The 23,009-nt window shown below is 56.2% G+C and overlaps 8 protein-coding genes across 8 annotated transcripts; 7 read left to right on the forward strand and 1 right to left on the reverse strand.

The window, feature by feature from the left end:
- Positions 1–261: 261 nt before the first annotated feature.
- L226DRAFT_575407 (uncharacterized protein) lies at positions 262–1,329 on the reverse strand (the record flags this gene model as incomplete). Its single annotated transcript, XM_067685187.1, has 4 exons — positions 262–372; positions 447–742; positions 774–924; positions 970–1,329. 4 exons carry the CDS (start codon positions 1,327–1,329, stop codon positions 262–264), a joined length of 918 nt encoding a protein of 305 aa, XP_067530331.1.
- Positions 1,330–3,005: 1,676 nt separating this feature from the next.
- On the forward strand, positions 3,006–5,266 carry L226DRAFT_575408 (uncharacterized protein; the record flags this gene model as incomplete). Its single annotated transcript, XM_067685188.1, has 9 exons — positions 3,006–3,037; positions 3,375–3,591; positions 3,651–3,761; positions 3,823–4,088; positions 4,145–4,358; positions 4,416–4,501; positions 4,554–4,783; positions 4,838–4,966; positions 5,025–5,266. 9 exons carry the CDS (start codon positions 3,006–3,008, stop codon positions 5,264–5,266), a joined length of 1,527 nt encoding a protein of 508 aa, XP_067530332.1.
- Positions 5,267–6,559: 1,293 nt separating this feature from the next.
- On the forward strand, positions 6,560–8,244 carry L226DRAFT_575409 (uncharacterized protein; the record flags this gene model as incomplete). The annotated part of the gene is made up of 7 exons (XM_067685189.1): positions 6,560–6,604; positions 6,662–6,816; positions 7,134–7,362; positions 7,416–7,450; positions 7,505–7,758; positions 7,809–7,932; positions 8,076–8,244. 7 exons carry the CDS (start codon positions 6,560–6,562, stop codon positions 8,242–8,244), a joined length of 1,011 nt encoding a protein of 336 aa, XP_067530333.1.
- An 899-nt stretch (positions 8,245–9,143) lies between these two features.
- Positions 9,144–9,988, forward strand: L226DRAFT_575410 (uncharacterized protein; the record flags this gene model as incomplete). The annotated part of the gene is made up of 6 exons (XM_067685190.1): positions 9,144–9,239; positions 9,278–9,406; positions 9,476–9,544; positions 9,593–9,721; positions 9,775–9,821; positions 9,871–9,988. The coding sequence occupies 6 exons, from the start codon at positions 9,144–9,146 to the stop codon at positions 9,986–9,988; spliced, it is 588 nt and encodes a 195-aa protein (XP_067530334.1).
- Positions 9,989–10,311: 323 nt separating this feature from the next.
- Positions 10,312–10,926, forward strand: L226DRAFT_575411 (uncharacterized protein; the record flags this gene model as incomplete). Its single annotated transcript, XM_067685191.1, has 1 exon — positions 10,312–10,926. One exon carries the CDS (start codon positions 10,312–10,314, stop codon positions 10,924–10,926), a length of 615 nt encoding a protein of 204 aa, XP_067530335.1.
- A 1,288-nt stretch (positions 10,927–12,214) lies between these two features.
- L226DRAFT_575412 (uncharacterized protein) lies at positions 12,215–14,474 on the forward strand (the record flags this gene model as incomplete). Its single annotated transcript, XM_067685192.1, has 10 exons — positions 12,215–12,355; positions 12,413–12,466; positions 12,517–12,772; positions 12,829–12,907; positions 12,957–12,977; positions 13,033–13,272; positions 13,525–13,834; positions 13,884–14,126; positions 14,193–14,291; positions 14,352–14,474. The coding sequence occupies 10 exons, from the start codon at positions 12,215–12,217 to the stop codon at positions 14,472–14,474; spliced, it is 1,566 nt and encodes a 521-aa protein (XP_067530336.1).
- A 262-nt stretch (positions 14,475–14,736) lies between these two features.
- On the forward strand, positions 14,737–19,567 carry L226DRAFT_548053 (uncharacterized protein; the record flags this gene model as incomplete). The annotated part of the gene is made up of 12 exons (XM_067682559.1): positions 14,737–14,894; positions 14,944–15,117; positions 15,140–15,194; positions 15,223–15,429; positions 15,482–15,565; positions 15,593–15,712; positions 15,798–15,907; positions 15,964–15,985; positions 18,448–18,546; positions 18,569–19,252; positions 19,285–19,320; positions 19,409–19,567. 12 exons carry the CDS (start codon positions 14,737–14,739, stop codon positions 19,565–19,567), a joined length of 1,908 nt encoding a protein of 635 aa, XP_067530337.1.
- A 324-nt stretch (positions 19,568–19,891) lies between these two features.
- L226DRAFT_596236 (uncharacterized protein) lies at positions 19,892–20,960 on the forward strand. The gene is made up of 3 exons (XM_067685639.1): positions 19,892–20,605; positions 20,666–20,779; positions 20,830–20,960. The coding sequence occupies exons 1-2, from the start codon at positions 20,093–20,095 to the stop codon at positions 20,711–20,713; spliced, it is 561 nt and encodes a 186-aa protein (XP_067530338.1). The 5' UTR covers positions 19,892–20,092; the 3' UTR covers positions 20,714–20,779; positions 20,830–20,960.
- Positions 20,961–23,009: the final 2,049 nt, after the last annotated feature.

A 23,009-nucleotide genomic window follows, 5' to 3' on the forward strand; every position in this document is an offset into this window, starting at 1 on the left:
CGAGGGTGCGCGATGGCATCGGATTGGGTCTCGGCAAGAAGGCAAGAAGGCAATGACAAGCAGTGACAAGCGGACGCACCGAGCAGGTCCCAAGCTCAAACCTCGTCCTTCCCACTTCTCCTCATTGCCTGCCGGCCGCGCGCATTGGGGGCCTAGTATGATGCGCTGTCGAAATCGTAGTCCCGATCGACTTCCAACTTGTCATCGACCTCTGGCAAGGCGGGGCGTGGCGTGACCGGCGGAGAAACCCACTCCTTCACCTCAGTCTTGGCTTCGGACGCCGTGAGACCGCCAATGGATGCCCGTGAGCTCAAAAGCGGTGAGGAGGGGGGGTAGAGATTGCAGGGTAGACGCGATGCGCGAATAGAACTCCTGCAAATATGCGCAGCCAAAATCTGAGTCAACTCTCGCGCGCGCGATGTCACGAATCGACAGCGATTACGCACCAAGTCAGGCAGGTCCCACAGCGATCGGGTCGTCATGAGGCGCAGGCATACAAGGTTCGGGGACGAAATCGCGAGGCTGTCGAGGAGGTCTGCAGGCGACGCGCTTGTCATGGCGCTGAGGACTTGGAGTTGCGAGTCTGTGCGCGGGGCACAGTCGGCAAGTGGGAATTTTCCTCGGAGGTGTGGCATCATCACATCGTGCGACGGAGCGGCCGCGGGAGTGAGGTCACCGGAGAGTAGGACAAACTTGAGGGGACGGGATGCGAGGGTGGGAAGGAGATCGACGTAGAGCGAGACTGGCGAGGTTCGTCATGAGGTGCAGCTCACGCTGCGGCGAGGAGATGGATGAGGGAGAGGTTGGTGGGATAGGCAGAGGGGGAGGTGGCGATGGAGGAGGCGGCCGGCCAAGGAATTTACGGGGCAGATGTGCTGGGGATGCGGGTGGATTGAGGGTCACATCACGAGACTTCTGGCCGCTCTTGCACTCAGGCAGTGAGAGAATCTAGCTGGTGGAAGCGTTGACGTAGAGCGCGAGGCTGGCTCGGTTCGTCATGAGGTGCAGCGCACGCTGGAGGTTGGCGTAGGTGGAAAGGACGGCTGGCTCGGTATCGTCCAGGTAGATGGAGCATGTGCGGACGAGGCGGGCGAGGTCGGGATGGCGGCGAGGAGATGGATGAGGGAGAGGTTGCGGGGGGAGGCAGAGGGGGAGGTGGCGATAGAGGAGGAGGGAGGCCGAGGAGGCAGATGTGCTGGGGACGCTGGTGGATTGGAAGCCGGTGGAGGGTAACATCACGAGACTTCTGGCCGCTCTTGCCCTCAGGCAGGAGAGAATCCAGCTGGTGGGAGCGTTGACGTAGAGCGCGAGGCTGGTGAGGTTCGTCATGAGGTGCAGCGCACGCTGGAGGTTGGATGGAGAACGTGCAAACGAGGCGAGGAGGTGAATGAGGAAGACAACTGGGCAGGCTAACAAACAAGGTTCAAATCATCAGATAGCGTGACCCCGCAACTGCCCTGCAATAGTTCGACCACACGCCTCCAGGGAGGGACAGTCACAGCTGGAGGGCGGTCGAACTCATGCGGACAGAGCCGGGCCACACACCAAATATGTTAAATGTGAGTGAAGCGATTGAACTTACTTGAGACTGTGTTGCCGTTCGGACTCCCGACCACACGCCTCGGGGGAGGGACAGTCACAGCGAGGGCGGTCGGGCGCATGCCCAAGATTCCGACGCACCACCCACATGAAGGAGGGCGGAGCAAAGCTGATGGCAGCCCATCGACTTACATTTATGGTGTCGCGGCCATGTGAGGCCGCGTCAAGTTTCAACATGTCGCGTCGATACGATCATGTGATCACATGTGTTTTCCTGAAATTCAAACACGTCCGGCGCCCGCGCTACATCCAACGTCCACGTCCCAAACCCGCGAGGACCAAGCAGCACAATACTCCTCAACCACTGGAATATGCCATCTAACGGTATGTCACCTTCTATCCCCTTTGAACTCGGCAGCTCACTCAAACTCGGCAGGAAACCGTACCCGAGCCTCAAGCCCAAGTACGGAGATCGACATCGAAGACATTCTTCTAACTACGTAAGTCCTTACGCTTCCATCGTCTATTCTCTTCTTCATTATTCTTCCCCTCTATCACAACTTTTGGACGTATATGGAAAGTCCCCAACGTGTTCCACGAAAACATGCTATGACGACCCGTAAAGGACACCTTCATGTTTACACCCTTGCTCGCAGTGAGTCCCAGCTCTGAATTTCTTCTCCATTGTACTCAGCATCCTCGCTCACTTTCCTTCTGTCTTCGCCTGACGTCTTCCCCGCTGCCTACGCCCCCACTCCGCAGCAAACTGTGGGGAGCCTACGTGGCGCAAATCACATCGACTTCAAGACCTCTACCACCGGTGTCGCAGCGAAAGCCATCCACAACGAGCCATACCGTCAATGACCCCGAGACCAGCTTGCTCAAGTGTTCTCACGTCCTTGGCGTGGAGAACGCAAACTTGAACGTGATTAAGCCAGAAGAGCAGCAGCTCTAGTCAGGCCAGAGGGCGCCGAGCTCGCGCACATATTCGTCAAGACCTCGAAAGATGTGTTGGCCTACCGCTGGACAACCAGGTGGGTCCTCTATGACCTAGGTCTCCGCTATGTTACTCATTGGACGGAGTTCGGCAGCACGGTGAGCGATCATACTCGTGGTGTTCTGGGAGCTCCGAGACATGCGTCGTCTGCGCGTCTGTGACACCGACATGCTCACCCACCATCGCCACTGCCTCCAACCTCCGCCACGTCTCGTTCCACCACATTACTTGCACGCACCCTCATTGCGGCCGCGAGCTTTGTCTGTCCTCCGGAGAGTGGGACGACGAGAACGTTGTGCACCATCTGGCAGCAATGATAAAGAGGTTCTCTTACGTCCTCGCTGTACTCGCTGTTCTCGCCCGCTCAACTCAAGTTGTCCCTCCTGTCCACATCAAGTGGAGGACTTCCGCAACCAGATGACGTCTAGCATCGCGTCAGCGTTCACGACGTTCGACTGGGCGCTCGAACATGGCCTCTGCGCAGGGACCAGTCGTATTTCGGTGAGTTATATAGTACCTTCATCGCCGATCTGCCTCTGCTCATTCACTGTTGGGTTGGACAAAGAAACATGCCGCTCGCTACCACCGTCGCCTATGCCTCCTGTAGCATCAGTCATCTCTATGAATCAAGCTCATATCTACGTTCCGCCTCTATCCGCCTCATTGTCATCATCGACCATCGCATCATTGTCAAAGTCCTGGATGGCGCTCGATGACCCGAGCTCCCGTCTGTTCTCGAAGTTGTCCTTCCTTTCTGTGTCACCCTCCCACCTTCCCATACTTCACGTCACGATTCGACTACTCTGTCGCTTTCACTAACGTTCTTGCTTCTTGATAGGCTTGGAAGGAATGACATTGCCCATGACATTGTACAGATATCTACCGACACCAGTCTATGCGACATCCTCCTGCAGCGCCTTGCCGAGGACGATTTAGAACACGACCCACTTATCACGCCCACTCTCGATGAAACCCCTCAACCAACCAAGCAGCAGCAGAAGGACGATTCACCCCATAGTGGCGATGTGGACCGTTCCGTCGCAACACAGCGAAAGGTGCGCAACTGCCTCACCAGCCATTTACTCGGAATCAACGATAACATGATTCCTCACAGGGTAACTCACGCACAAAAGCCCGGAAAGAACGACGGAAGCGGGCGAGATCAAATTCATCAGCCGCTCCGCCACAAGCAGAAGAACAAACAAATGAGCCTTCAAGCTCAGAGGTGCGTGCTGGCACCTAGCGCTCTTTCACAAGAATCGATCTGAACGACTTGTCAATGTAAGGATGCACCCACCACGCCTGCCAAGCCGCCCCGAAAACGACGTAAGTACCACATGGTCCGCAAGATCGTCTCCGGCGAAGCCTACCCTGCAATATCGATCACGACGACCGCAGACATGCAAAATCCGCACGCCACAGCGACTGGCTGGTCAGGAGTGGAGTTCAAGAAACGTCGCGACCGGCAGTGGCTGAAAGACAGGTGGCACGACGGCAGCATATTCCGAATCATGGTTACAGAACTTGGCTTCAAGCTCCTTGCATTCGATGGGTGAGCCGTCATCAAGTTCCACATCATACTCCTTACGTCACTCTGACTTCGACCAGTCATCCTACTCTCATCGTAGATCGCAACGGCATTGTCTTTGGCTTCCGCTCCGACATACCTAAATGGATGACTGATGGGTTTCTCCTTCGCTTTGCACAAGAGTGCATGGACTACATCCACGCCTGTGGTCCCCGCTCCACAAAGGACATCGAAGGCAACAACAGGGGCGACCACTGGTACATGGTAATCAGCATTGACCGCCAGAATAAAAAGGTCTGCACGTTTTCTTGTCCACTCTATGATCTCATCCTATACTCACATCTCACACAGATTCCCAAAGAAACACAGTTCCACCAGGAGCACAGGGCCGAGACCAACGAATTGCTCCAAGAAGGCACAGCAACTCGTCAGATCATGTGAGCACGTCCATCTCCACATAGTACCCATCCTGCACTCAGCTTTCAATAGTAACTGGGTCTCCGACATCTTCTCCACACGTTTCCCTGCTTCTGCACGACGTGTAGAGGAATGTAGGAGGAAGTTGAGACAGCAAGGACACAAACATGCCGATCCGCCGTTCATCTGCTTTTACAACTATTGTATCAACGGTCCTCAGGACGACGTCCTTGGTGTCTCGACCGAGCCTCACGTCGACGGCAAAAACTTGGCGCTCATGTTCTGCGCCGTGTTCGTATGGGGTATGCGAGCACACTTGTGCACCTTTTGATCCACTGATTCACGGCTATTTCCAGGTAACTTCGACCACAAGCAAAAGGCATGGCTCGTTCTGTGGGAAGCCGGACTTATCGTCCAACTCCCTCCTGGTGTCGTCATGTTCTACCCTTCTTCTCTCTTCATCCACTTCAACGTTAATATCACGGGTATGTTCATCCATCCTTCTTACCCGCTTACCGTCTACTAATGAGACTAATCGTCCAGACACCAATCTCAAGGACAAGATCAAAATTGTCTTCACCGAAGATGGGTCCATGCCTACACCCGAAACAAGCTCACCTCTACATGGCGTCGAAGGGCGTGGATCGGTCGTCTTCTTCAATCAGGCGACGCTGTTCCAGTTGGCAGAAAATGGGTATACCATGAAGGAGGCGCGTGCCCGTGGCCAACCAGCCAACTGCAACAACGACGTCTATATCGCAACCCTACCTACTGTGTCTACGTAGTCTCCTAGCTTTATGTCAACCCATACCAACCTAAAACTGTCTGTCTGATATGATGAATTGTGTCTTTGCCTGGTATTCCGCGTAGCGCGACGAGGGAAGCGCCTGAGGCCTGATGCAGATGCCTGGGAAAATCTGTGCTTTGCGCGTGCACGCGCTCCCTCGCCATGTCGCTCATGTTCTCGCACAAGCATCCTCCCTGAACTTTCTCTCAAGGTCACTTGGGGACTACACCTTCTCCAGTCCAAGCGGCTTCCCTGGTCATCTACTCTCCCCGCGCCATACCCGCAACTTGTCTCTATTGTGACAGACCGCCTACTCCCAGCGCACATCCTATCCTGCACCTTGCGACCAGCAGTAGCTCTAACCCTTGATGCTTTGTCTCCCCGTTCAATCCCATCAATTTTGCAACCTAGTCCATCCCAGAGGGCCAATCAATTGTCACATCCACTGAAACTTGGCGCCTCCGGAGACGCAAAGTCCCACCAACCTGTACGTGCAAGTAGTTTTCTGTGTCTTACCTTCCTGCGCACCTAGCACATCGCCACCCATAAGCAGCCGATGACCATCAGATGATTTGGTCGACGCCAGCGGTGCCCCTATCAACAGAACATACCCCGCCAGGATATTCTCGCGATCTGGAAGGGCATGGTGAGTTTGCCTTTTCGTCCCTGCACTGCGCGACTTCTACCGCGAGCAACCGGATATCAGAAAGCCAAAGATACTGTATATGCCACGTCAAAGAGGTTGCATGTCGACGGAACCACCAGGACAAATGCGCTCCGGAGTATATCAGCCTCGCCAGGCTGCAAGTCGTCTCTGAGTCAGAGGCTACTATCAATGATGCTTCCGGGTTCGTCGCGGGCGAAGGAGTGGAGGTGCGTAGTTAGAATCGCGCCAAAGTATGTTTGTCTGATGTTGCCTCGCCAGTCTTCCACAGTGGATCGCGTACTGGTTAGCCGGTAGGTCCTGTTACAACGATCATTTGGACCATCCGCTGAGACAGTTCGTCAGGGTCGTACGTGACATCATAGGACTACAGACAATAAATTGTGCATGTTTGTTGCTTAGTTGTTCTCGACGCGCCTGCTCGTACATCCTGCCAATCTGAACGCCGTAGATCAGTAACTGAAGGCCTGAAGACGGTATGGTGGAAGATCTGCACGCTGACCTCCTCTCTCGTTTACGACGACGTACCGTAGTAGACTTGCTCCAAGACCGCTTCAAGACTTACGTCGACTTGGAGGAACAGCGGCTGCGCGAGGGTCCGAGATGGTCGGGTATGACTTTCACGCCATGAATACGCTCTCGTTCATCATGGGCGCCGGACGAGCGGAGAAGGTGAGCACGCTCTGGATCGTGTTTTTTCCGGAACAGTGCTAATTTTCCAAGTGATAGACCTTGTTCCCGCTTTTGTACCTGTTCCTTCAACGCGATCTCGAAATCTTCCGTGTCCGTCGAAGGCAGAGAGGACGGGCTGGTCAACCACCCCCCCCGGCATGGAGGGACCTGGCTTCTCGTCGAGCGTCTCCACCGCCCACTTTGGCGCTCTCGTATGCAGATCGCAATTACAGGCCTCGCGAGGCCACAGGGACTACAAACACCAGTGACTGGTGTGGCGAACGTGGGCAGACGTTGTAGGCTGATTCGTCTCACGGTCGAGCACGTTAATCTTCACCGGTCGCAGCTAGTTGAGGGTCGGCGGAAGACCGTGTCGAGGGACGCCGCACCAGTATCCCTTGCTGTCGTGCGCTCGGCCCTGGCCCGTTTCTGATTTGCAACCCGTATCACTTATGTTGGTTGCATTATACTGGATGGTGATATACCTCACAGACCAGAACAATACAACGTGCTCACCTGGCTGAAACAGGCTCCAGTCGAGCGTGCAGGCCAGCGGATCCTCAGCTGTCGCAAATGTATTCAAGATGGACGATCGCGTTGAGGGCCACAGCGACGAGTTCCATGGCAAAGGCCAGGATGGCGCCATCCGGCGGCGCGAGCGTCCGCCAGCCGGAGGAGGCAAATTGCCGCTCCAGGATGCTGAGACCACGACCCCCGCAAAGCCAGAGGGCAAGTCGTCAGATGATGATGCTGCCAGTGTGAGTGTTTCAGGCCAGGTTTTCCGGGCTGTACGTAACTAAAGGACCATTAGGGCATTGCATGTGAGACGTTCTTTGATTCAGGTTTGTAGTCTTGAAGAGGTGTTCGCTGCCAGACGGGCTGATGGACTGTTTGCAACAGGACCTACCTTCAATCTTGGACTGTGCGCGCGACCATGATTGAGAGCGTCAGCCCACCTGAGATCCTTGTCCATGTCCTGGTGACGCCTGACGACGACGAGAAGCTGTTAAAGATTGTGAGTGCATCACCTCCATTGTCCCTGCCAACTTGTCGCCGACATTATTCGCGAGTGAACGTACACTGCGACGTCCTCGACCCGCTCCTGCACACTCCTGCCTCCACATTCTCGCGCTGTCCGTCCCTGTTCACCGTTGGTACGTGCTCGTTACGGTCGCGTTGTATGGCCGCTGACCATCTCATGTAGTTTGCGCGAGTGAGTCGATGTACTTCACTGAGTTCCGACATCTACCGATCGCGATGCGCTTTGCCAAGCATGTGGCCGCCTCTGCTCTCCTGAATGGCTGGAAGTCCGTCGAGCTGTCCCAGGCGTACATCGTACATCCTCATGCTACTTTAGTCTGTGCCCACGCGGCGCTGGGAGGACAGGAACTGGTTGTAAGGTCTTGCCATCCGGTGCGTCTTGTCGAGGACGAGACCGCGCTACGGTTGTTTGCTGACAGAGCATGAATAGCATCGCGACTAATTTCAGCTTGCACGTCCTGTCCAACGTCAAGCCCAAGACCGAGAAGCAGGAGCGCGAGATGGTCAACCAGACACACGTGTGGTTGATGTTCTTCAACCTCGACCGCTCGACCTCTGTGCAGTTCGACAAGTCTTTGACGATCAAGGAGGACTTGTGAGTATCAGTGTAAAGCTTCCCGCGAGATCGAGACTACTAAGAGGATTCTCCAAGCACGATTCGCCATTCCGATGACTGATACAGGTCCTCGCGGATGTGCTCGGCGGTGAATCGTAGGTTGCTCGTTGTTCCTGATTCTGACTGCTGTTGTCATAGGCCAGAGCTCACACACTTGATCACACCTAATCGAGAAGCTCAGCTTCCCCGAAGTCGCCATCGACGAGCCCGCCCCGCACTCACCGTGATTTGGCAGTGAGTGCTCGTCTTAACAGCCTCCTCCATGGCCTCCAGCACTGACCGTGCGTCACTCGGTACTCAACTGAATCCTCCCGACTCCTACCGCAGTATGGACGACGTGCAGGGCGCTTGCGTTGCCTTATTCGGTGGCGGCGAAGGCGGCGCCTGGTGCTTTCCATGACCTATTTAGGCCACTCACACCTACGAGACTTGTCACGTGGTCCTCAATGGAGTACGCATCCGACGGACCCGCGTACCGACCCGGCTTAGAATTCGACGCCGTACGCCATGGAACGCCGTGAGAACGGGTCTGCGGCGCAAACACACAAAAGACAGCACGAATCCTCGCGACTTCGTCACCCGAACAGCGCAGAGACATACCGGCTGGGCAGGTCCCTCAAGGCCACCTGTAACTTCGCCGACACCATCAGCAATACACCCTCCGCCGCTCAAACGCTGGTAAGTGGTATTTAAGTGTATAACAAGCCGTATATATCGCTGCAGCGGGAGAATCCTGACATCGGCGCATGGCCGGGCATCTAGTCCGACGCTCGACCATAAGACTCGCACTGAGAGGCTGCGGCAGGCCTCTATCTCTCTCTCTCTCTCCTCACCACCACAACCCTCTGGCACCCCTCGCACCCCCTCTCCGAATTCCCTCCGATGGCGGGGCGTAACACGAGGAGGAAGGAGAGGAAGGAGCACGAGAGGAAGGAGAGGAAGGAGAGGAAGGAGAGGAAGGAGAAGGAGGACAAGTCGGTGAACGCGAGGGACAAGTCGGTGAGTGCCCCTTGCAGTTTGTCGCTTACCTGCCTCTGAACGTCGGCACCGTCCCTCCTCTCTCCCCACCGCCGCCACCCCTCACGCGCATCCCATGCACGTCCCCCGGGATGGCGCAGTTGGCCCTGACCAAGGACGACAAGGCAGTGAGTGGGGCTGGTGTCGCGTCGCGTACCGGACGCTGAACGCCTTCGCTGCCGCCTACCGCGGCACAGTTCTTCGACGTGCTCTTCCACACCGAGCAGGGCCCTCGGGGCGATCTTCACTGGGACGCCTTCATGACGGTACGTTGCCTCTTACCTTGAACTGCCCGCCCATACTCATTTCGACAGGCGATGGCGAACCTTAGGTTCACCATCGGCAACGGCGGCAAGACGTCGGGCTCGGTGGTGGTGTTCACTGCCCCCGACGCCGTAGGGAAGGGGAAGTGGGAGGGGAAGAAGAGGATGAGGATGGATGGCGTACGTCCCAGCGTCCCGCACGCCGACATTCATACTAACGCGTACTTTGCCAGCCTCACGCTTATCGCGACGGCGTACTTCGCGCCGGCGATCAAATCCGGTACGTCGATCCCATCCCAGTCGAGCTCCGCAGCTAATGCGACCTCAAGCCTTGCTGCGCGCCTCAATGAACATTTCGACCTCGGTGACTACGTCGCGAAGATGCCAGTGGCCGGCGTTGAACAGCCGGCTCAACAGGCTGTTCAAGAGCCCGCTGCCGACGAGTAGAGTAAACGAACATTGATTGCTCGATGTATCATCATGTACTATAGTTGTTTCGATTCCATTTCTTGAATACTGCTGCATCATACAGAGGGATGTCCGATCTCGAAACTCTAAAATGCAATCGCTGTCAAGATTCAAGATGCGTGTGAGTGTCGGCAACTTAAGGGCCTGCCGACGGGCGGCATTGCGGGTTCCTGACGATCTCCTTGCCACACGTCCCTTTACCCTCTTCCCTCCTCTTCACCTTCAAGCCCCCCCCTTTTCTGCCCCCCTTCGCCATCTTCTCGCTCTCATGCCTCGTCCAGTTACCCTGGAACTCCCGACCCATGTCGCGCGCTTCGCTGGACTCTGAAGACAGCGGTGATGACAGAGAGGTCGATCTGAGTTACTACACGGGCTACGTGCAGGAAGACGGCGCACTTGGGCGCGAGAAGGACATCCTTGGTCTGACGAACTTTGAGCGGGATGACTATAGCACTATACGCGGTGAGGCGCAGTTCAACCTCTCCGTACATACCCCAAAGCGGAGTCAGACGCATCACGATTCGAGCACATCTCGTGCCGCACGGTCTCCCCAGAGAGCACCACCATCTGGCAACTTCCTTAACCCGTACTCACCACCCCAGTACAGCTCTACGTTGTCCAATCCCTACCCATACTCTCCGACAACGAAGCAGAGGTCTTTTCAATCCGTCCCAGTCCCATACTCGATCACAATCGCAGACAAAGGGCGAGCCCATCTCGCCACCTTTGCCTCCGTCCGCATACTCCCCGCAATCAGGCGGCCAGGCGTCGCTGCATTCGGGCCCATACCCCATGGGCACGACGACGAGCCCAGCGCCATCCAACCCCAGTCTATCAGCGAGGCATCCCAGGCAGACCTCCATTTCTCAACCCACCACCCCCTTGTCTTTCAGTCATGCCCCTCAAGCGTCTGCTAGCTTGTGAGTCTTCCTTTGCTCACGTCTCACTTCTTCCTCCTCTCTCTGGGGTTTCTTGCTTTGTGCGCTGCAGGACTGACGCTGGGATGCGATTGTGCTAGGTTGCGGCCCGACTTCGCTCGATGCGATGATTCGGAAGGCCGTGGCGGCGCAGATTGATACCCAGAGGATCAAGAAGGGCGATCTGCGCGGCTCGATTGTACTCTTCTCCGAAGAGTTCTCGTATTGAGAGAGAGGAGAGAGAGGGCTAGTTGCCTCCGCATCAGCTTGTGAGTCTTCCTCCTATCGCCCACCTGTCCGGTCCTGCTTCCCGCGTCAGGCTCTGGAGCTGCTCTTTATACGGCTGCCCAGACAGCTCGGGATGATTGTCCACCTTCAGTATTGCGCTTCGGGTGCGCATGGCACGTTGTCGTATCTAGGATTGATAGTTGTTGGACATCTTCGAGTACCATAACACCAACGTTTGACCGGACTCTGCTCCAGCTCACATAGTACTTGTATCTTACATTGCAGTACACTGTGCCTCTACGCATGTACGTACTGAACAAGAAGAACTTGTTTGTTTCACTTGTTGTCGATCGCTAAGAAGCAATACCAAGGACGTCTTGAAGTCAGTATAAGCACAGGTAAATGCGATAACTAAAGTGTGTAAATACTTTTAGTAACAGTAAGTAACTGCGAGTAAGAAGGGTAAGTAACATGAACTGATAACTCTCGGGATTGCGATGACCGATGCTGTTTGGCCTCTTCCTCCATGTTGCACGCACTCGAGACTCCTCGCTGCCAACTCCTCGAAGCCCACGATGGCGGTCTCCCAGGATATCTTTAACTTCACCGTTGACAAGCTCGGTGCACTCCTTTCCCGTCTTCCTATCTCCCGTTGGAGAGCCTGCCAACCAAGCCCAGTGTCCCAGATGCCGCAATGACGGTCAGTGTCTCTCGTACTCCTCTTGCTGGCCTTAGACTAAATAACTTACGCTCTTCTGAAGATTCTGCGCGTACAAGCTGCTTGCGGAGCCGGTCAACGTGCTCATGAACGACAGCTTCGTTACGAAGACGTGAGTACCTCACCACCGCTGTCTATACCGTTGTGTGGACACGTTCGCTCATCTCCACCGGACTCGTACATGCGTGTATGCATGCCGCTCATCAGCGTGGACGAGAGCTTCGACTGCGTCATCAGCATCCACACCGCGCTCCGCGTCACGCACCCCGCAAGTCGTGCACGGAGCACGAGCCGGCGTGCAGTTTCGCCGAGCAGAGCAAGACCATGACGCGCACAATCACGATGACGGCAATGAACGGGCACCCGTTCAACATCGCGTTCGCCATCGCAAACCTCATCATCTGCGAGCGGGCTCATCTCATCAAGTCCCCGTCGCTGCTCTTCCCCTCGGGTGTCTCCACCGGTTCAATCGTCAACATCTCCGTCCAGCGGAACATATCAGAGGAGAAGAATCGGGAGAAGGACTTTTGAAACGTCCAGAGCGAGATATTGGACACGTTTGACACGCAGAGCCCACAGAAGCCCATGGTTGAGGTATGCCCGTCCTTCATCGTGCTCTATCCGTGTCTTCATGGCCTCAGTAGCTTCGCAATGTCATCCAAACCTCCATCACCCTCGAATGGCCCAAGCTTGAGCTTGCTACTGCAAAACTTCGCTCGCTCGACCTATGCCGCGATCGCCAACGCGTCGCCGCCATCCCCTCTGAACAACACTCCACCAAGGTGTCTGGTTTTCAGCCAGACACCGAGTACACCTTCCAGCTGGTCATTAGGACCACCGCTGGCGTATGCCCATCTAACGTGCTTCGCGTCCGCACTCACACCATGACCAACAACTCTGGTATCTCCGTCTGCGTCGGAACCGTAGACGATGACGTCTTACTCACACGAAGATAGCTCTCCGCGAGATGGGCACAAAATGGAGCAACAAGAACCAAATTGACACCACCTTCGTCTGCACCACCATGCGGTTGTCGTAAGTACCTAATTGTGTTCTCAGGGGCTCCTCTCACCTCGGCATGCAGACCTTCGTTGCCAATACCTTCGTTGGCCGTGACGTGGACCTCCTCGATCGAACGACGCGGTCATCTTTGCCACCAGCGCGACTTGGCCGCGCGACCTCAAGATTCCCAACCGTGAAATAGACGGCATGGCTCAGTTGCTCGTCATTGAGTTTCTACTGGTTTTGGGCGATTCTCCTAGCACGATCACTCAGCCGAAGGAGAAGGACCCCATTGTGCGCGACCCGATTGCTCAGGCCCCCCGGTGTGGCGAAGCTCGCAACTCCCTCTTCGAATTCTGCATGCGTCTCCTCCCTGTCCCCACTCTTCCTAAGGACAAGTTCGTCTCCGTGCTGCGGCTGCGGCTGCGACCCCACTGACCTCGACACGAAGGCCTCAACGGAGCCATCTGAGAGCTTGATCCCACTACCTCTGCGGTGAGCTCGTGAAAACTGTCAAGACCGACATTGCGCCTGAGGGTACTTCTGGTCCCGCTGGGAGTGATGCGTTCAACTCGCCGGATGCGTCGTCTGCTTTCCTACGAAGTCTCTCAACATGCTCACCATAGATCAACCTGCCCTCGAGGCCGTAGACCGCGGGTTCCAAACGCCAAACAGAGCTCGAATCCTGGTTCCTTCGACCCGTCGCTGGCCTTACAAAACACGCGTGCAGACCTGCTTGCTCAGGCTGTCTCAAACGGCCTCACTCCTTCTCCTGCTACCCCAACCATCATCCAGGACACCTTCGACCTCTCCACCGCAATGGCCAGTCCTACTCGCAGCGTGAACGCGCCTCACCTCACGCAAGTGCCGCATAGTATGGACGATGACTCGATCACGACAGTCCAAGCACGGGAGGGAGATTCAGTGGACGCTCTCACGACCGACGGCATCCCTGGCCAGGTATGCACAATGGCCAACAAACGAAAACTCTTGCTAATGTCTGCATTAGACAGACAACATGCAGATCGATCGTGGGGAAGTTCCCTCCTCCACGGTTATGTCGCTCTCGCAGCTGCGTAGCCTAGCGATGCCCCTCCCGACCTCAGTCGACTCGACGCCCATCACACGACTGGCGCAGGAAGTCTCGGAAGGCGTCGCATTAACGCCTTTCGATACGATGCTCGGGCAGGCGCCAGCGACAGCAGCGGAGGATACCGCAGTCGCGGAGGCAAACCCGTCCGGCAGGGAAGAGGTAAGCATCGACATCTTCATATGATTCTCCCCGCCGCCAACCATGGACGACTTCCCGCACGAGCAGAGCACCCTCAGTGCTCTTGGGCAATGGCTCGAGTCTCCCAGCCAAGCACACGAGGCCCCTGGAGCGGTGAATCAACCCTCCGAAATCACCGCTCGTCCTGTGCGTAATGGTGAGCATCCTCACCGCCCCTCCGTTCGCCGAGCAGAATCTGACTGCTAGGAAGAGGATATTCCATGGGTCCCCGGACCACGAGGAAACACTGCAAGGAATGGGTCGCGCAAGGCTGCTAGAGCGACAGCCCAGCTTCGGAAGGCGAGGCGCGGGGGACTGCGACGGCTCTAACCCTTGGAGAGAGCAGCAGACGGACGGCCTTTCTAGCACCATCATATCATCCAAGTGTCCTCGTTTCGCTCCTGTAAGAACCGGTCGACTACACGTACCCTTGCTTCATCATGCAGATACTTTCCGTTATTGCTGACACCACCGTCAAGCATCTCGAGCAGAAGACCTTCAGTATGTCTAAAAGTTTGCGCTCCAACCGTACTCTGTGCTGATATCTAGTTGTTTGGGCGACAAGCTTTGACCATTCTCATACTACACGTCGATGCTCCTCGTCTCCGTCGGCAAGGTCGTCCTGGACGCGATCAGCCCCGCTCTGAACGACCTTCCTTCCTCTGACGACCCCGAAAGTCGCTACCATGACAGTGGGCTACTCGCACTCTCCGATCTATGCTACCGTCCGCTGACGGTTCGCTTCAACGGGTATCCTCGCTCGCTGCATTCAAGCATTCCGTAGCTCGCTGCCACCAAGCAAGCGTTGGAGCAACCACTCATCCTTCACGTCGGAAGGCATGGACCGCTCCGGCTTCCCTACTAGTAGTACGTTCACGGTCCACCACTATAGCGGCCCTGTGACGTACTCAGCCCAGGGCTTACTCGAGAAGAACTTGGACGCACTCAACCCCGACTTTCGTGTCGCTGCTTCGTAACACCAGCGCTGGAACCAGCGACGCGCCTGCCGCCCATGGCTCTGGCTCCATGAACCCCCTTCGTCCGTGGATTGTTCTCTGCGAAGGCCGTTGCCACCCAGGCGCATCCTCGCAACGAGGAAACAATCGTCTCTGCGCAGCAGCCCGTGAAACCAATGCGTGCTCCTTCCACTCACCGCAAGAACACCATTAAGCGCATGCCGACGCTGGGGAAGGGCGAGATTGAAGAGAAGGACAAGGAGGAGGAAGAGCCTGTTACTTCGGGCGGACCTCCATGCGTCGCTGGCGAGTTCAAGCAGGCACTCGACGTGCTCTTCAAGACGCTAGAGGACACGCACAACCCAAGGGCTCCCGAACCAGCTGGAGGGCCGTTCTGTCAAAGCTCAGGTGCTGAATGTCAGGCTGTCGCAGATCGCGCGTCGCTGCGTGAACGTATATGAGGCGGTGATGACGCCGGACAAGTTCACCTAGAGGTATGGGTCGCTTCTGGCGTCAATCGGCGTCACGGAGGGCGACCCGCGCTCGCGGGTTGAGCAGGCCCGGATTGCGCTCGGTCTGCATGAGCGGGAGATCGTGCTTGGCATGTCTGTGGTGAATCCCGCCTAGTTCTGTAAATAGGTTAGTACTGACGACATACTAGGTCTTCCTCTCACAAGCTGCCTTCCACTGACTTGAGGATGACCTCCGTTCCAAGGATACGGAGGAGCAGAAGCGCAATCGACTCTGCGACGCCGAGGCAGAAGCGGAGCTCGATCCTCGGAACCTCAACGATCCTTACGCTACCAGGTCCCAGGACTCATGGAGTCCCCCTACAAAGCCAAATTCGCCGATCCTTTCAACAGTTCCAACCAAGCGCTGCCTCTCGTTCAGCATGCCTCTCCTTTCCAACGTGCCGATATGTATGATAACTACAACGAGCGCAAGTCGTTTTGCAGCGATGACTTCGACGGGCGCAGTGCCTATACCAGTCAGCGCGGCGACGGCTCAGTGTCGAACTTTGGAACGGAGTTGTATGCACCGTCGCGTAATATGTTCCGGAACGCAGATAGCAAGACGCTACTCGACAAGGAGGCACTGGCTGGCGAGATCCAGGAGGGCGAGACGACCGAGATCCTCAAGGAGACGTCTGCACGTCGCCGTTGGGTTATGCTCTGCGGGATGTTGACATTCTGGGTACCAAACTGGGCGCTGGCACACATCGGGCGCATGAAGCGTTTGGATATCCAGCAAGCGTGGCGGGAGAAGCTCGCGCTCAACATGATCATCTGGTTCATCTGTGGTTGCGCCGTCTTCGTCATTGCCATCATTTCCCCCCTTATCTGTCCCACGGAGCACATCTTCAATACAGCGGAGCTCGCCCAGCACTCGTCGACGAACGACCCGAACAATGTCTACACGTCGATTCGCAGTGGAGGGGTCTTTGATTTCACATCGATCGCTGCAGACCACGCGTGATGTCAGCGTAGTGCCGACAAAGTCGATCCTCAAGTACGGCGGCACATCCTGCCTGATTTGGCACAACGGATGGCGAACGGCATCCGGTTCTCGACCGCGAAGAGCAGAATGATGACGGATGGCTGGACGTCGAGAGCCTGGACGATGCACGGCGGCAGAGGCAATGACAGAAGTGCACAAGCTCTAGTCGAGCGTCATCGAGAACTGGAAGGAGCTCATCGACCGGATCAACCTATACGATGGCTCGAACGACAAGTTCATGAGGACCTTCGGCCCCTTTCGAGCTCGCTGCAACTTCGGAGGTAACGTCAAGAAAGTGTTCGCGAGCTGGACTCCTCAGGCAGGACAGGAAGTGGAGAGTTACGATGTGCTGGTGAGTGTGGTGGTTGGTCTCTCACGGCGTGCTATCACTGGCATACTCACAGCATTCAAGCTCAGCTCGACACCCTCGTGGAACCCTTCCCTGAAGACAGACGGCTGTCGTTCTTCCGCTCCCATTACCACAAGATGAAGTTCCCTTTCACCCAGTTCGAACCCAACCACCACACTTCCCACCCCAATCTTGTAGCCTTACTCCCTGGGGCCGTCTCACCTCCTGACCCGGCCAATCCGACATGGTCCGACTTCTCCATGATCATCGAGGCCAAAGCGACCGCCGCGGACGACCCGTTCACGTCGAACAGCCTTGAGAGTTGTGAAGAGGTGTTTCGGCTGGCTGTGAGTGCTCGGAGTCTGATGCATGCCCACGGCCTCCTCGCAATGTTCGTGCTTGGCTTCTACGGCGACATCGCGTGCATCGCCCGTTTCGACCACGCTTGTGCGGTCGTATCGAAGCCGTTCTCGCTGAAGAAGCTGGAAGACTTGAAGCTTCTCCAGAGGTTCTTCTGGCGCTTCGTCCACCCCTGTGACTCCGTCCCCTTCGTTGGATGCGACCCCACCGTCAGGAAGCTGGATTTGGATGACGAGGAATGGCTGAAGGATCAACTCAACATGATCAAGTTCCCCGTCGTCGATGAACTCATCCTGTGTGAGGCGCGTCGTGCGAAGGTCTACGATGACGACAATGAGGGTGAGGACCTCAACACCATCGAGCCGAAGCCGTACATCATGTTCAAGGTGCTCGACGTGAACGGCCGCCTCTTCTCGCGCGCAACGACGGTGTGGTTGGGGATCCATGACAATCGCGGCGCGGGCGAGAATGATGACGAGACACGACGACTCCTCCGAGGAGGACGTGTCCCAGGCCGACACTGAGAAGGCAATTATTAGGATCATCAAGGATGCCTGGCGTCCGCTACCGCTCCCCCGGAGACAGAGTTCTACAACCTCTTAAACACCAAAACCTTCCCAGAGGAGCGTATCAACCCTTATAGGTGGTGGGGACCTTGGCGAGAGGGAGGTCCGTCAATGGGAGAAGGCTCTCTATGGTGAGCCGACTGCCTCCGATGAGATAGACCACCAAACCCGCCTCTGTGCCATGAAAACCGCGGACCTTGATGACTCTCTGGCGAGCGCTCCCCCATCGATGCTCGTGCTCGGGCAAAGCACTTCAAAGGCCCTTCCTCCCCATCGTCCCATGCAACAGACCTTCTTCTGGCGGCTCACTCGAGGAGACGACCAATGGCACCGAGAACATAGTCATATGCGCTTCGTAGTAGACACAATCGGGTGCTCAATAACCGACGCGGACAACATCTTCCCGGTTCAGGTACGATTCTCCTGTGTTCCGTTTCTGACAACTATACTAACCTCGTGAACAGGTCAGCGCTCTGTGCAACGGCATCGATGGCACAGTGAACCCCTAGTACGTCCTGTCCTCGAGCAACAACACCGATCAGAACGCCCAGTACCACGACTTCCGTTCCTGCCAGCCTTGGACCAATGACCCCGGGCCGGACTGGTACTTCGAGACTATGACGATGATGCGTTGGTCATCTCGTGTTGGCTTTATGGCGTACAGCTCGAAGCAGGTCAGGTCCATGGAATCGTCAGGTCGCGATCTACAAGAGCATGGTCTACGACTTCACAACCTACCTGAAGAGCCCTCCTTCTGTCGCGACCCTCCCAAACAATGCAGTTGTGCCTGGTAACATCAATACGCAGTTCATGCACCAGTCTGTCATCGATCTGTACCGGCACAATGCTGGTGGGGACGTGACAAAGCAATTCGACTCCCTCAGCATTGACTCGGCGATCTTGAACAGGCAGCGTGTCTGTATGCGGGATATCTTCCTTACCGGCAAGCTCGACACGCATAACTCGCCGCAGTGTCTGTTCGCGACGTCCATCTTGCTTGCTCTCTCGATCATGATGGTCAGTGTCATCGGGTTCAAGTTCATTGCCTCCATCAACTTCAGCGCTTCCCGTGCACCCGAAGCCCACAACAAGTTCGTTATCTGCCAGGTGCCGTGTTATACGGAAGGTTACAACTCGCTCAAGAAGACGATTGACTCGCTCGCTCAGATGAAGTACGACGATAAGCCCAAACTGCTTTTCATCATCTGTGACGGTACGGTCGTTGGTTCCGGTAACGACATGCTAACACCCCGTATCATCCTCGAAGTCCTTGGCACCAACCCCAATGTCGATGCGGAACCGCTCAGCTTCCTGTTGCTCGGTGAGGGTGCCAAACAGCACAACATGAGCAAGGCCTTCTCTGGTCTGTATGAGCCGCCGGTCACGTCGTTCCGTACCTCGTCGTCGTAAAGTGCGGCAAGCCTGGCGAGAAGGCGCGCTCTGGTAGCGTGACTCGCAAGTGGTCCTCATGCACTTCCTGAACAAGGTACGTCATCCGGCTGATACAATGATATTTGTGACTGATGATGCGCTTAGGTTCACTTCAACGCTCCCATGAACCCTCTTGAACTGGAGACCTACCACCAGATCAAGAACGTTATTGGTGTCAACCCGACGTTCTACGAGTATGTGTGCATGGTTGATGCCGATACGACCGTTGCGCCGCTTTCCCTGAACCGTCTCGTCTCTGCGTAAGTCCTCATCACCCCAAAGCTTCTTATACAGCGTCGACTAACTTCGGGAGCAGTATAAGAGGCTCCTTGGTGTCTGTGGTGAAACCGAACTGGCCAACGCGAAGTAGTCAATCATTACCATGATGCAGGTTTACGAGTACTCCATCTCTCACCACACGGTTAAGGCGTTCGAGTTCCTGTTCGGTTCCGTCACCTGTTTGCCCGGTTGTTTCACGCTCTACCGTCTCCGTACTTGACAATGCGCTGCAAGACCTCATCACCGACCTCGATCCTCTTTCCGATGCTTCGGATGGCGAGATGCAGTCTCACCAGTGTGCGAACACGAGCCCATTGCATGCCTCCACGTCGCAGCTTTCGCGCTCGCCTTCCCCTCCCCCGTCCTCTCCCACACAATTATCCACTCCAGAAATTCATTGGACGCAGTCATCATACTTCACCCTGCCGTCCTTCCCATCCCGCTGGGTGAACAACCTGCTCACCTCCACGATCCGCGCGCCGCGCACAGGTCCATCTACACCACCTACAGATGCCACCTCAATATCTACTTCTCACCTCGACGTCGGCCCTTCATCATCATCCTCGCGCATCTCGGCGCTCTCACGGTCTGCTCCTCACTCGCGCGCCGCAACTTCTTCTGAAGGAACGCCTCTCGAGCCTGCGATCACCCATGGCACGCGGCCTCGCATACGTTCATCCCACCGTCACTGGGCGCCCGGGGTTTCCAGGTGAACGGAAGTGGGACAAAGGTTTCGAATTCGACAAGACAGGTCGAGCGGCGAAGCGTCCGGCTGACCAGCCGGAACGAGGTGGCTGCGCCCGTGCTCAGCGTCGACCTTGCGGACCAACTGCGCCCGTTTCTCCCGGCGCCTGTACAGCCCGGACCAGGACGGGATCTTGCTGGACACGCTCTACGCGCGGTGTCAGGACATCAAAGGCAGCTAGCTGCTCGTCGTCTGGGGCTCGGGCGAGATGCTTTTGGGGCGTGGATGGGCGAGGGGATTCATCCGTTGAAGGATGCATACTATGGGAGCGGGGAATAGTGCGTACCTACTTCTCGTGCCAGTGTGCTGAGCCAGTACCGCGTCCTGACACACTTCAGATTCTTGTGGCAGAAAGTCGGACCGGACCGCGTGCCACGCGTGTTTAAGTGGACAGGCAGGAACGACTACATTGCGCTCTGTGAGCCAGACTACATCTCTTTCGGTGCCAGCGGGTAAGGACATCTGCTCATCACTGCGCGCTGTGATACTGATCAGAATACAGGGACGGCCACTATGGGCTGTGGATCGACGATAGGCTGATGGGCCGACAACGAGCCACTGTGCGCTTATTTGGCCTGCGGAAGGGCGACTGTCACGTTCGAGTGCGTCGGGTTCGAAGTGTGGAGCATCGGCCGAAAAGCATCACACTTCGTGGCAGAACCGGCGGCTTGGTCCTCGCCTGTCAGCTGACCAAAGACTCCAGACACACCATTCTCGTGCTGGAGGCTGTAAGGCGGACACTTCGACGACCCACTCATCTGTGAGCGTTCCGTGGTTTCTCTCGTGACGAGCAATGCTCACGGATGTGGTCTGCAGATCTACCCCGCGCTAGAACAAGGGGGACCCCTATTATCCTTCTCAGGATACCCAGTCAACATCCACATGCGGCCTCATGTCTCGCTCTGCCAGTGGGGGCGACGCGATGGTCCTTCTGTCGCCCACAATCGACTGGTCCACCATACTCCGATCACCCAGCCCAGCGTCCCTCAACGTCACCTCACCTCGCAGCGGTGGCATCCCCTTGCGTCTGGATCCTCAGCTGATCCGTAGCGCTTCTATCTCGTGCAGATGGATTTGTGAACACCGAGAGCATGTGGCCCTCAGCTGCTTAGCAGGGTGGGCTCGGTCTCATAGATGCGCCCCATTGTTGTACCTCTATGAACCACATCGTCCACCCTCACCCTACCCACGCAGTGATCGGCGTACTGTACAAGGTGATAGGTCTGCCCTCGATGTGTTGTGATTGCAGCAGATGGTCAAGGTGACGAGATCCGGACGCAGCACCCAAGTTGCGCTTCGGTCCTTTGTGCATAGCTGGGATGGTAGTGTAAGTCTCGTCTATTATAGTCACTTGACACAGCATGCTGTAGCGTTTGGGCACTTGATGTGCTCGTACCTCGTCACAGTAGCTAGGTGCTCGTTCATCTTCCCCCTTTTAGATAGCGCTGCGTCCGTTTGGCGGACTTGTATTTCCTAGAGTAAGTGTCCCCCAATTCATGTTTCTCCAATCTGACAAGCTCGTGTTCAATAGTGCTTGACAACTCCGACGCTCCGCTGCCCGCTGTGCAGCAACTATACTGCAGGTGGACATGATCGGTGTTGTGCATGGGCAATGCTGTGTGGGTTTGTGTGCGCATCCGGCTTCTGCGTTGGGTGGAGAGTCCGTGCTGGAGACATATAAGATGAGTCGTCTCTAGTCGCTTTTCCCTATCACTCAACCATGCCGACCTACCCTTGCCCAGTTCCTACCTGCCTTCGTGCTCTCAAGAATCGATCTGGATACACGCAACACTTGAGACGATGCCATCCCGAATGGGTGGATGCTGACGGCCCGCCGGCATTGCTCCCTGTCAACTACGGTTCTGATACCGACGGCGAGGCCTCCGACGTGTCAGAGGATGAAGATGATAGATTAGCTAGTGCCCCGTTCCGCACTCCGCTGCAGCGGAGTCGCTTCCGCATGCATGGGTTACTTGCAAGCGGGCGGTGAGTTCGAGTTGGTATTCTTCATGCGTCCATGCGTGAACCTGAACTCTCTTCCTCAGGATCTCGTTCCCTCGGTTTGTTGCTGAGTCTTCACCATCCCGGATGGATGGTGCACAGAGTGAGGTTGGGTCCTTCTCAGGTGACGATGGCGATGGCGACGACGAGGGTGATGAGGGCGACCACGATGACGACGACGAGGACGACGAGGACGAGAACGAGGACGAGGACGACGAGGACGACGAGGACGACGAGGAGCTGCCGGAGCTTCTACCCCTGTCAGACGTTACCGATGACGAGACGGATAACGATGGGGACGATGAAGAGGATGGATCCGGATCGAAGCCATCGTGCCGTCCATCTACCGGCACAGGAGGCAGTGCCGACGACGACGATGATGCGGAGGTTAGTGGTATTCAGAGTGTGATTCGGCATTGCTAATGACACACTTGCAGGGTTTATTGTTCAGGCATGGAGGTGCAGCCAGCAGCCCCGATCCCGAAGATGAAGACATACACGTGCAGGTAAGTGGACGTTTTGAGTGCTATTCAACTTACCGGAACGGAACACTAAAGACCCATCCAGGAGAGGGGTGGTGACGAGATCGCTGCTCGCAACGCTGACACTGAGGATACTGATGGAGAAGGCGAGTGCGGTACAACGGGTGGCATTTCATGGCGGAAGCATGAGCATATCAAT

Source organism: Lentinus tigrinus (assembly GCF_003813185.1).
Source record: "Lentinus tigrinus ALCF2SS1-7 unplaced genomic scaffold L226scaffold_44, whole genome shotgun sequence".
NCBI classification, from domain to species: domain Eukaryota; kingdom Fungi; phylum Basidiomycota; class Agaricomycetes; order Polyporales; family Polyporaceae; genus Lentinus; species Lentinus tigrinus.